The 13854-nt window shown below is 38.8% G+C and overlaps 1 protein-coding gene across 7 annotated transcripts in view; it reads right to left on the reverse strand.

Moving 5' to 3' along the window:
• LOC107680031 (neuron navigator 3) overlaps window positions 1-13854 on the reverse strand; it is a 152201-nt gene that overhangs the window by 106345 nt on the left and 32002 nt on the right. For all 7 annotated transcript variants that reach the window (XM_016475788.1, XM_016475785.1, XM_016475787.1 and 4 more), the window contains exons 2-3: window positions 4921-5038; window positions 4255-4307 (exon numbers count right to left, since the gene is read on the reverse strand). In XM_016475788.1, the coding sequence (XP_016331274.1) occupies window positions 4255-4307; window positions 4921-5038 (171 nt within the window). The remainder of the gene's footprint in view (window positions 1-4254; window positions 4308-4920; window positions 5039-13854) is intronic.

A 13854-nucleotide genomic window follows, 5' to 3' on the forward strand; every position in this document is an offset into this window, starting at 1 on the left:
GTTATGCTCATGTGTCCTCTGATAATAATAGCTTTCTATGATTAAACATTATTTGGATAATTGGTAAAAAAAAAATAATAATAATCTCTTAATAGCCCTACTGTGTGTTAGACCTACCTGAAAAATTTTAAAGCAATTTATTTTATTTGTAGGCCTATCGTTATTTTTTATTTGTGCTATCATTAGTAATTTCTTTATTTGTTCTTATTTTATTATCAGCTGCTTAGCCTCCTTGTCATTTTTTATTCAATTCAAAGTTTGAAATCAAGCTATCTTGTGCTACTGCAACAAAATTACCCCACTGTAAAATCAAAAATACACTGAGTGAGCAAAACTTTGTTTAATTACCATTATAACTAGCTATCTCACAATGTTTACATATGAATAAAAGCCTACATTAAAATCTGTCATATAAATTGGTCTTTTCATTAGAAATTAGCCTACTGATTGCCACCATTGATGGACAATTATTTTTTTGACAGTATATTCTGCAGTTCTTCCCTGCTGTACCGAATATCTACACTTTTCAAAGTATCATATCGAAATTAGAAATTCAAATATTGTGACAAAATAAATTTTGTAGGGTGCCACAAATTTGTTAAAATTTCCAAAGGGTGCCGAGACTAAAAAAAGGTTGGGAAACACTGATCTAACTCACTAAATAACCAAACCAAGTCAATCAAGATGCAATGTCATGCTTCTTGAAGAACTACCTCACTAATCAAAATAACTAAATCAACACCAAAAGCCCAACAAAGTTACAAAGTTTATTCTGTTCAGAAACTAACACACTAAATAACCAGACCAACTCAATTATGACCCATCGTCACGCTTCTCGATGAACTATTATGCAAACTAACTACATCAACACCAAAAGCCCATCCTTTAGATGAACTAGCCTAACTTACTAACTGACCAAACTAACTCACTAATTAATTCTTAATCTAATAACTCAATCAAATCCACACGGCCCATCGTTTTGATTAACCAACGCGGTAGCTAAACTAACAAACTCAATAAAGACCCAAAGTCCATCAATTAAGTGCTTCATTGATCCTGACATTATGTGGACCAGCTGGTATGTAGCAGGGTAAACCAGCTGAGTATCCTGTGCTCTATAGCCAACAGTTGGGTGGATGCCTGCTGTATTAATCACATGAAGGTGAATGCGGTATGCCATCAGAGGGATAAGCTGATGTCTGTAGATGAAGCAAGGAGCGTATCTCTCAGCTGTCAGGCTGTATGCTGCTAACAGATGGAGCCCAGATGATACATCCACTTTACAAGCCCTAACACACTTAACTGCACCAGTCCTCCCACACGAACTGGAGAGGTAGCTGATCAGTGAGCCTCTCCTGACAGCAGTAGAAGACACTGACAGCAAGTCATATGCCCTGTATATAGACAGACTTGCGGTTGCAACCTGTAGAGTTTACAATACACAGGTTTATGTGGTGTATTCTGGGAAGTGCAGTCCAATTATGTGCCTACACATCTGTAGCCTTTTGAAGTGCAATGTGGTTTATTAATGAAAGTTTTAATTATATAGATTAGTATTCTGACGCTTTTGTTTCAGCCGAATGGATTTTTATGGCGCTGTTTGGATTTTTCTGAGCTGGAGGGTGTCTGGTTGTGTTCAAAGGCACTCTCTGCATGCTCAGTTCCTGCGGTTTCCAGTTTTAGGGATGAGACAACACTGTCAGACTGAATTTGTCCTAACAATGCCTGATGAGAGAGGAAAGAGGTGCAAACAGGAATTTGATGAAGCAGTCGTCAGCCACAAAACAACCACTAAGAAGCCAAGAGACTCCTCAGTGATATCTTAATGTTAATACTAAATGAGATTACAAAAAAAACTGTATATTAAATTGGCCAATTTTCCAATATGTCACCTCTGATGATCTTTGAGAGTTGTATATACAAAGTAATTTGTGTACATGCCTCGGGGACATCTTCAAATGTTGCAATCCCTGGATCTGCTAATCAAGGCAGGCTTATGGGATATGCTCGTGTCCATGGGAACTCCCATTCTGATGCATAACCTCCAGAAATAGCCGTCTCTCACTGACTAGGCCACAAATGGCAGCGAGGTCTCATTTGGTGGACCGACATGTTTAGAATTCCAGACTAATCAGAATACCAGCCTTGGGATCATAGTCATTCCTTTTGGGAAAAATGGGTCCTAGCTTTTTAGCTTCTGGTGCAGTTGAGGTTCAAATGACAAACGTTTCCATAAGGGTCAGTGAATGAACAGACAGCCTGTGGGCGGCGATTTATCTGCCTCTCTTCATGCCAGTTTAATTAAGCCCCGAGAGACCAATCAGATCAATGAGAGAGAGTTTATTACGCATGTAATTTAGCAACCATCTTCATTGCCTGGGAAAGCACCCAACAGTACACTCATTTAACTGAAGCTGAGTCACTTTTAACAGGTGCTTTTAATGGACGTGAGCAAGCGTTTTTTTGCTAATGCCAAAGTTGTAAATTTTTATTGTTTCGCAGTGGAAAATGCATTGAGGACTATCTAATCCCAATCGATAAGGAATTTCCTTTCTGAAAGATAGTTATAATTGATTATTTCTCAATGGCAGATTGCCAACTCCTTGAGCAATGAGGCTTGACGTGATTTACTGTTTAATATTAACTGCCACACAGTAACAAATACAGGAAAAGGGGCAATAGATTAGCTTCCTGACTTATTCCTGAACACGTTAACCAAGCTGTGGCCAGGATATTTCTTATCCTCTCATTTAACACACATAAATGACCCCATTAAGCTTGTTTATGGGAGGTGGAGCTGGTTAAAAGACTAGTTCCAAACCACTATGATTTTTTAATTCTGTGGAAGACACAATTGAGTCAAAAAGATTGAAGCTCCAAAAAGGATATTTATGTATCGTAAAAGTAATGCATACAGTTCCAGTGGTTTGATCCATGTCTTCTGATAACTTTGTATACTGTACATGCCTCCCACCAATGATGTTACTGGTGTGCCGCCATACTGATTTTCACTGCATGGACAAAGACAACATTTTCATTCTTGGCTGAACTATTTCTTATAATCTATTTAAGAACCCTGAACACCAGCATCCCATCTATCAACAAAACATGCTTTTGTTGCACAATAACCTGTTCCTATCAATCAAATACTGACAAATATCTTAGCAATCGCAGAGAAGTCTCCTGCCAATCTGCAACAATGTGCTGATGTTATGGACGTGAAGCTTGGCTGCGATACAGTGTGTGTATGTCCTAAATATTCCTCCATAACCTCAACTTCCCGTAAACAGCTTCTCATAAACACACACTTCCTCAGTGTAAAACCTCTACATACGTGTGCACACTCATGCTGGCAGCAGGTGCAAGATCAATGGCACTGAATGGAACAATGAAACCTCCTACGCCTCCCCCAAAGCACACACACACACACCATCTCACAGTTAGCCTTGAACTTAAGCTTTTACTGGGGTCTTTGTGCTCTTCCAATCTGACAAGCATACCTACATGGGAGTTGTTAGGAGAAGCCCACAGCGACTAACCCAGGATTTTCTGCTGTACTCATTGACATGCAGAGAGTTATAGCCCAGGACTCGGCCGGGCCATTCTACTGCAGAAAAGACTTGTGGGGCCACTAAAGCCTTTACTCTAGTACAGCTTAGCAAGAGTTTAATCACTGCAATGTGCTACAGTAGAAACACAACATAAGCATATAAGATCTTACCTACACAGATAACAGCAAATAATCTTTATTTTGCAGTACCACCAGCAAAAGCATCTTGATTTGGCAGACCAAAAGGAACAAAATATGTTTTCTTGATTTTCTGACAGGTGCATTTTTATGAGACTGGTTTATCTTAGTGTCACAGTGACATGTGCTGTTTATAGGAAGTATGCTATAAAAATAGCTATATAATACTGTTGTGACATAAATAAAACGTACTGAAAAAGTAAAACTGGACACTTCACTATCCTTCACTATCAGTTTCAGTTAATTTAATTATTTTCATTTACTATATATGTAGACACAATTTTATGTTTACAGTATTTTTGCCTTTTGATCAAAACATTTATATCTGTAAGAATGATTTATAGCTGGTAAATGTTTACAAAACAAAAGGCCTGGCAGATGATGTATAAAGTTAATATGTCAGGAAAAAAATTATAAAGAAAAATAAAGAAAATAAACAATAATGCAGAGAACAGACATCATGCTGTTAATGTATTACATGTATTATGACAAAAAAAGAAACTTACCATTTGAGAGTGACTCTTGGGGCAGCTGTTAATATCTTCTACCTTCTCATTAGCTGCAACAGAGATATTGCTGGGTTAAACCTCTGCAGCATGCTGTACAAAATACAGAAGTGTACCACAATCTCGTGGCCTTTCCATCCACGGGTTACCGTCATGAGGCAAGAAAGTTTGCCTTTGCAGTTTTCGAGAATTTGTGATTGAATGAGTGTGTGTATGTTTGCAGTGTGGGAGAAAACGCTGAGAAAATGAATGGCTGTTAATTCATCAGCTGTTGGTTTCGAGTTTGTGACATAAGATCTGCCATTGTATGCTGGAGGTTCATAATAAAGTTTCAGGACAGCCCAGAGGAGGGGAAAATGGGATGGGGGAAAGAAAGAAGGAAAAATAAAAAAGACAGACTGACACACATGCACACAACGCAAACCACTCTGGGCTCACTAAAGTGAACATATGGGAGACATATGCTTAAATAGTGCAGAGATTGCGTTAAATTTTCATGTTGCTGATTTTCTATGGCTTCTAATCCAGTTTAACTTGAGCAAAATAACTTAAAGCTGAATCACAGTAAGTAGTTATGTTTTACACAAATAATTTTATCACTGAAATGAGCTGTGAAGATTTATTAGCCTGCGCTGTGTGTGTGTGCACGTTTGCGTGTACCCTTACCTATTATCTGGATGATTTCTGCCAGCAGAACTCCATCGGGTATGTCCTGAGTCAGGTCCTTAATAAGCCTCGGACAGCCGGACTTGGCCAAATAATGGTTTGCCCAATCAGTGTAGATCTATAGGGAATATGAGGGAAAAAATCTGATAAAGAACATAGCCTCTAGACAGACAATACTGATTAATGAAGAATTATGTCAAAGAGGACCTAAGCAGGTAAAAGGCGTCTGTGGTTTGATTGACAGAAGATCAGAACCAGAACCACTTAGGAAAACAAAAACCTAGCCATCAAAGCACCCAGCTTAAGTATGAGGTCAATTTAATCAAAACTATCAATAAGGCCTCAGCATTTGTAATGGATTACCTGGATTTTACCTACTTACAACAAATTAACTTTCAAACGGCTAATTCCTCTCTAAATGATGGTGTCATTGCACATTGAGCTTTTAAATCATTGTTAAAGTCCTGGTGCAGCTACAGTAAGTTTTTACAAAGTATAACTGCAAAAACACTGAAACAGCATGCAAGGAACACTAAATTAGGTAAGTCCTTATTTATTGCTTAATATACCAGGTCTGTACGAACAAATGCAACCCCCTGGTGTCTCAGTAATATGTCCTTGGATAGGTGTTCCTCAGGGGTCTGTTCTAGGGCCCCTTAAAAACTCATGTCACAAATCTTAGAGCTCTGCTCTTTCATTGTGATCTTAGGATTAGATCTCATTTCACATGAGGCAAGCGGTTTTCCATTTCCCACTTAAGTGAGAGCACCACAGTGGCAAGGGACACTCTCAGAGCTCACATCCTCTCACTAATAGAATTGCCTGTATGGGGCTTTTGTCTGTAACATTTCAAATCAGTATGTGAATTATACAAAGACTATGCATTTTTCAGCTCATATTTAACTTTTTATTTGTTTTTTCAAAGTACTGTAACATCCAATTTTGATCCTAACAGAAAACGGACAACCATCCTAATGTTGCTATAGCCTCCAATACTTTTGTTCTGGCTTCTTTTATGCAGTTTCAGCCTTAATTAGGATGACCAGAACCCCTCCAAACCCTCATAGTCTGCACCCTGCTTAATGCTAAAGTTATAAATGACGTGCTAAAATATATTTAAAGTGGTAAAATTTACACCCACAAACCCAGTAAAATGTCAAAGGAATTTTCATTTACGTAGCTAGTTTCATTTGAGACCATATTATAATGCCTCATAAAATTAAAAAAGATCAGCCATGCTCTCTCGCCACCTCAAACGCAGTGACCAGTTAAACACATTTATGCCTTCGCCAGGCAAAAGGAAGCATTCCACTCAAAGATGCCACAGTTCAAAGGTTTTGTCTGTTGTGGTTTCAGCATATGATGAGGAGTTGTTAACAAGAACAGGGTGATGAAGAGATCTTTAGTCATCCTACCACTTAAACACAACACAATACAAAAGAGATCCAATAAAGGCCTCCGCTCACCACTCCAAATCACAGTCACCTCCGAGAGTTGAGTAAACAAACAGTTACACTACCACACATGCCAATACCTCCAGTCACAGCAGAGAAAACAGCAAAGAATTTACACATTTCAGCAGCATCTAGAAAACCAGGTGAATTCTGCTCTGGTTTGGCTATGATATTGATGTTTTGGTTAATCCTGTGGCCCAGGATGTAGAAGGAATTTGTATTTCTGTGGCTTAACCTGAGTGAGTTGGTGAGGTAAACTGATGCAGCGGTTGAAAGGTCAGAAAAGGAAGTGGAGTATAAGACAGCGATTCTCTGCAGCACAACCCTGTTCTTTTTCCTGCCTGACGGAGGGCTGAGAGAATTAGGGGTGCCGCAGTGCCACAGTTGTTCATGTGCTCGACGGGCAGAAAATGTCCATCTGGACCTTTGAAAGGAAGGAAAGAGAAATCACTCTGTCTTCCTCTTATTGCCTCCAGCGCCCGGAGATCAACAAAGAAAGCAAGTGAGACATGGGAAGAGAAAGCAAGACGAGAGAACGAAATGACAGAGAGAGAGAGAGAGAGCAAAGAACAACAGGAAAAGCAAGAGACTAGTGCACATTTTACATTTAAAATTGTTAACCCAGTAGCAGCTATCTTGTTTATGCTTTACTGTAGCTGACTACAATCATGGGTAGTCAGGTTTTTCACACAGTCTTTGTAACTCTGGGTTAACGTTCCTATTGGCATATTAATGGTTAATAATGTCAACTGGACAAATACAGCACACAGTGAGCAAAAAACCTGGAGAAAGCTACGTGTAAGCCAAATCACCTGAGCCATTCCTGTCATGTGACTAATGATCACTCTAGAGCTGTAGGAAAATGACAGTGCTGATGGCACCACAAGAAAGGATGGAAAAATGTCTATTTCATGCTATTTAAAGTCAGACTACACAGCTTCTTTTGAATGGCTATCAATGGAAATGCTTTTTGGTGTAGTTAGGGTAGGCCTTATACCAGCATGGGCCAGCTGGACAATGATAACCACCACAAACTTGGACTTTTTTTGGTTGTTCACTGTTCAACATTTGTCATGCCCTCAGACTATGAAACAAAAGAGTTTCTGTGAACATAAAAAGTTCATGAATATTTAATGATTGCAATACTTTTTGATAAGTAATGTCCTACACTTCTATGTTTCACAGTATATACTCTACTCTTGGGACTATAAAAGTTAGGCTTCATAAACTAGGGTTAAATATGTTGCTAAGGTCGGTCAAAATCTGCCTTATTTCTGCGCTACCTGTTTTCAAACAGGTTTCCCAAACACTCCTACCATTAACCAGACAAACAACCACTCCCCAAACGTTATTGGTTGTGCTAATGTTGCCATGCAGGGCCATTTGGGATGCCAAACAAAGAAAGCAATGTTTTGAAAGCACCACAGAGCCAAAGCGTTTTTACTTTTTAGGGAAAATTTGGTTTACTTAAAGAAAATTGGTTTACTTAAAGTTGTCTCTGCATATTAAGCTGGGATAATTGAAGGTATTTAACCTCAGAAAAATTACATGCTTCAGATTTAACTTGGGATTTAAAAGATAAGCAAAAATGAAAATTAAAAATAAAATGCTGACAGGTAGAGGAAGAGAAGATTCTCATTAAAATAAGGCTAAAGGAGTATCTCTGCATTCTGGTAATGAGGATAGCAGTGGATACAGATGAAATCTCCCTGAGAGAACCATTACCACAGTCATTTACTTATAAACAGATTGGTTTATCTGAAAACCACCATTAACATTTTTATCAGCCAAGGCAATGAACAGTATACCGAAGAGAAGTTCTGTAACAAGCAAGCCAGCATCTCCAATGCACATGATAACCAGCAGCACTGGTTTAAAGCAATGCTTTAATCAATGCTGCCATTAACACTAAGGCACGAAGGAGGGTGAAATGGGCCGGTCTGCAGCTGTAAATAAGTGACTGTTATGGCAGAAGGAAACTGGTTGTAAAGCAGTCTTTCAATCCGATAGTTTCACGGAGGGAAGTACACAGAGCCAAGGTTAAACATATTCCTGTCCCGTTATTTTAGGGAATGAACTTGCTGGTGTTTCCCACTGTGAGACCGGCAGAAGCTCACATGAACAAGAACACATCTCAAAGTGAGTCCCGGTGCTCCTTAGTCCCCAAACGAGCACCCCGTGACTTCACTCACAGCTATTTATCATGCGTCACTGTTTCTTTTCCCTCTACCCATTATTTTCCCAACAGCTCTGACACTGTGGTTTTGTCTCTATTAATGAGCAAGTGCTTGTTTGGCTGATGCATCACTTCACTGTAAAACCCAACTATGCCACCCTCATACACATACATGCGTCCACACACCCACACACACACATCCATCAAACAAAACCACAAATCCCCAGGCTCTGTCCCTGACTCTAAGAAGCAGTTAACAGTTGTTGTTTCAGCCTGCTAGAGTTAAGGTCAAGTGAAGTGTGTGTACCTCTTAAGAGTATCTGAGCCCAGGTTGTCCCCGTCCCCAGCGTCCCGCTGATAAACGGCAGCATTCGGCTCTCTCTACTGTCTGCTCTCTATGCAGTGCCTATAACTGCGCAGGTACTGGAAGACTGCCATTACAATTGTCAGCCAACAGGGGGAGTCAGCTGCTGAGAAAAGCTGTCATGCATCAGACAGAAGGGTCCGTGAGTTCATCATCGCCTTGCGGACTGATCCAAAGACTGTATTTGGGGTTTATTTGAATGTTTTTAGAGGAAGTTTAGATTATGAATCACATTGCTGGGTGGAAAAGGGATGGAATTGTGTTGTTAATAAAAAATGAGGCACTTCACAAGCATATGGAATACTTAACAGCCCTGAAACACTCGAGGGCTGTTGTGTAATGCTGTAAATTGAGTTATATAGTACTGTACGGGACTGTAAAAACTTCTATATCTTATTAGAGGAATTTATGATAATTGAAAACACTACCAAGGCAAAAGGAAAGAGGTAAATAAAGCAGGAAGTTGTGACGATGTTTGTTGTTGATGTGCAGTTGATATGAGTGTTTTTAAGAACGTTTTTATGTTTTTTTCTAAGGTGTTCTGGTTGGTTCAAAAGTTGTGGGTCAGTAAGATTTTTAAAAACTTTTTTGAAAGTCTCATGCTCCCCCAAGGCTGCATTTTTTTTTATTTTGTTTAATAAAATACAGTAAAACTTTAATATTGTGAAATATTATTAGAATTTAAAATAACCTGTTTTTAATTTGAATATATTTTAAAATGTAATTCCTGTGAGGCCAAAGCTAAATTTTCAGCAGCCATTACTCCAGTCTTCAGTATCACATGATCCTTCAGAAATCATTCTAATATGCTGATTTGGTGCTCAAGAAACATTTCAATCTTTATAAATGTCTTTACTGTCACTTCTGATCAATTTAATGCATCCTTAATTAATAAAAGTATTAATTTATGACCCCAAACCTTTGAATGGTGGTGTCAAAGTTTAATAGGCAAAAAGTGCCAGTTCTGTCATCATTTACTTCCCCTCATGTTGTCCCTAGCCTGTATGACTTTCTTTCTTCTGTGGAACACAAAAGAAGATAGTCTGAAGAGTTTATTTATTTATTTATTTTTTAATACAAAGTTAACGAGAAATGCTGTCCAAAACAACACTGCACCCCGCTGACTTTCACTGTATATACAAAAAAAAAACACAGGCATTTTTAAAAATATCTTCTTTTGTGTTTTAGAGAAAAAGTCATAGTTTAGAATGACATGAGGGGGAAAGATGAAACATTTTAATCACATGTACAAATAATCGAATAAAGGTAGGGTGTGCTGCGGTGGGAGAGCATACAGAATGTGTTTACAGTATTCAGGGACAGAGTGACACCTCGAGGAAAAGGAATCATCTTGTGACACTGTAACTGAGAAATGAACAAGGCTTTGCTGAATCAGGGCTGAGGCGGCAGCAAACACAGCTCACCGCTGTTTACCCATAACGCACCAGCCGTCAGTCTGTGCAACACTGAGTTTAATGCAGTTTCTCCATTGATTTCATGGTAGTTTTCCATTCATACCGAGGTGCGGCGTTCCGCCACATGAGTGGGAGCGTAGACGGCTGACATATGGCTGCAATTCTCTCATTTGGCTCGGGGGAGACTGGAAGAGGATGGGGTCTAGGGTTTTATTGCGTGTGTATGGTTGTGTATGTGTACTTCAAACATCACTCCCAGACGAGACCCTTAGCAGAGAAAGGCGAGAGTGTTTGTCGTTTCTGCAAGGACGAGACGCCACTGTGTGCTTTGACAGGAAGTGCAGGCAGTTGGGCTGTCAGTACTAGTTTCCTGTGTGTGCGCTGGCCCTTGGCTGCCCCTTGTCCCATTGAAAGATTTGCCTCTGAAATGCTCTCAGACAGGACACACACACAAACTTGAACCCAGTGAGACCATGACAAATGTCCCTTCCTCTCACCTGGCATGACATTATCATTGTTGACTTGGCATAAAGTTGACATTTGGAGACGCACTTCATGTTGAGACCTCATATTTCAGGCGAAGGTGAAATTAATAAGGTGCCAAACCCTACCCACTCTGTTAGACCACATTCTCATTGGCCCATTGATGATATTTCAAAATTTAACAAAATAAACTGGCAAAATATCCCTCCTAATTGTATATCGGATAAAGACCAGCACGTAGCAAGATAACAGGTTTGCCATTTGCGTGCTCTTCACACAACCGACAGCCAGATTCATTAAGTGACCTGAATTAATCAGTGTCAGTAGCTGCCAATGGAGTTAATTGTGTTTGTTTGGAGGTTGATTGTTGGTTTGAAGGTTGATTCAGAATCTTCATGAGTGGTGCAAACAAAGACTCATTTAGTCTAGTTTCACTCAAGAATCCCCGCAGAGCAGCTCACATCCATATTAGGCAACAAGGACACAGAATTCCCAGCTCCGCCATTCGGTAATTAAAGTATCTTCACAGAATATTCTCCAAAGTGATGAAGACCATAAAAATCAATGGATGATGATGCATGCAAAACAATGTTACATGATGGTAAAACGACTCTTTCCCTCCGTATTATAGGTTTGGATATAACACTTGTTTGTGATCAACAGTGAAAGGTTCTCTGTTTGAGCCGTGGCTTAGCAGTGATTCATTGAGCCTGAGTGTTCATATGGGGAATGCAGTTTCAAGTCCGTGTTGAAATGGATTACTAGCATACTGCCTACTAGCGAAGATAAATATTTCAAACATTATTATGCAACATGGTTGTCTATGTTGACACCTTGAGAGATTTACTGCATGAACCAAACTGGACACATCTGGAAGATATCACCATGCAAAACGTTTCTTCTCAAAGCATCTTTAAACAGCTCCTGGTTTTCCTCTTTCCAGCACAAACATCATTATCTTGTCCAAGTGAGCCAGTAGCCCTTCATCTCACTTAATATTCCCAATAATAGCACCTGTCAGCCCCATGGTCACTTCATTAAATGTCTACAAACACTCACAGCCAAACTCTTCTCCTTTGAGCACCGTACGGAAAAAAATCCCTCTTTAAGTGGAAAATAATGCAACACATTGTAAAAGCAAACACATTTGTAACCCTGCCACTTGTTAATGGCTGGAACTTCTGCCAAGCAACAAATAAAATACCTTTCCTCATATGCAAATGGCTTATAGTTTGTCTATAAAACTTAAGGTGCGTCCGTTTCCCACACAAAACCTTTCAAGAACATGTCAAGGCCATATTTCACCAATAAAATAAATAAATAAATAAATAAATATTTTTTTCTAAAAAGAAAAAAAATGCAAAAACATGTTATTTATATGATTGTACTATAGTAAAAATATTAAATTATACAAATTAATACCATGATAAAAAATTATGTATTAAAGTATGCAAATCCAATCAGATTCAACAGAAATACAAAACATTCAGTTTTAAAACTTTTTTAAATACTTTTCTGAAGCCCAGAAAAGTGGGAAGGTTTTTCAGTCTGTTACACAGACATATGCTAACAAAGCACGCTTGTTTGATGAGAGCTGAAACAGAGATATGAAGGAGCTCATGGCAGGGGTGTCTTAAAATTCTCCTCTAGTTGTCAATCAACAGAAGTGGAGAGAGAGAAAGAAAGAAAGAAAGAAAGAAAGAAAGAAAGAAAGAAAGAAAGAAAGAAAGAAAGAAGGAGAGAAAGAAAGAAAGAAAGAAGGAGGGACAGAAATGTGAGAGGGAAAATGGAAGAAAATACATAAGCCGTTTTCTTGAAGTGGCATTCGGAAGTTATGGGAAACTGAAGGCATTTTATAAAGGCTCCCTGCATTTCTGCAGTACAAACGGTGAAGGACACACTGTTCTTAGTCTCAGATGGGAAGATTTGGCATAAATGACAAGATTTAATTGAATCAAATCTGATTGGCTGGTTTTACACAACCTCAAAAGCGACAAAACTGTGGTAAACAACTTAAGCCATGGATGGTTGCTTTGTATGTTCGTCAAAAAGTCTCTTCCTGCCTAAGTGGGCGGATCTTGACCAGAATAAACTGCAATGAGGACCAGATTTATGTCGCAAGTCAAAAGTCTCCACGACAACACTGACTTTGACCTCGGTGGAGTTTGAGTGACAGCACTCCGTCATCCACCCAATTACCACAGAAATCATAATAAACACAGGGAGATTTTCTTTACTTTGACCTACAATGTGGTCACACTGACTCCCACTGTTGCAGAAAAAAGGAATCTCCCTCGGCCTGCCCCATTTCAAAACATTTCATTACTTAAACAGGCAGTGCTTCCAGAGAAATATTTGTCATCTAATTAGTAAGCGCACTTCATTCAACGGAAAGGAATAATGAGCGCTATGCTAGAAAATTAAAGTATATCCAGTGGGATCTTGTGTGAAATAGAGCTTAACCATCTAAATCTTTAAATAATTCTGTTGTTTCAAGGTGAAATGTAGCACTGGGATGCAGCAAACACTTTCTATGAAGCCTGTAGCCTATATATAATGCATTAAAGGTATTCATAATGCATTACAGTACACATTGTAATTGGGTTTATGTTGCCATGAATAATTGTAGCTGCAGTTAATACATTATAATACTTGTCTTTACACATTCAACGGGCACAGTGCATTTTAACACTTGGTAATCTCAAAATGTGATGTTGATTGTGTGCTATAATGCCTTCTCTTTAAAAGTCAAATAATTAATCACTAAGTATTAACAGGGGTGTGAAGTAACGAATTACAAATATTCACGTTACAGTAATTAAGTAGTTTTTATCAGTAATTGTACTTTTTTGAGTAGTTTAAAAATTGTGTACTTTTACTTTTCCTTATTGATGACCCGTGGCGTTAATATAGGCTACTGCATCTGTGTCAGTGCGTGATGTAATAAAACTGCAGCTGTTAATAAACGTTTTTTTAAATCCATTTTATGCAATCCACCTTCATTTAGCAAGTGCACTCGCGCATAAACAATTTTCAAGTTCA

The sequence above is a fragment of the Sinocyclocheilus anshuiensis genome, unplaced genomic scaffold, assembly GCF_001515605.1.
Source record: "Sinocyclocheilus anshuiensis isolate Anshui unplaced genomic scaffold, SAMN03320099.WGS_v1.1 scaffold200, whole genome shotgun sequence".
In the NCBI taxonomy this organism is placed as follows: Eukaryota; Metazoa; Chordata; class Actinopteri; order Cypriniformes; family Cyprinidae; genus Sinocyclocheilus; species Sinocyclocheilus anshuiensis.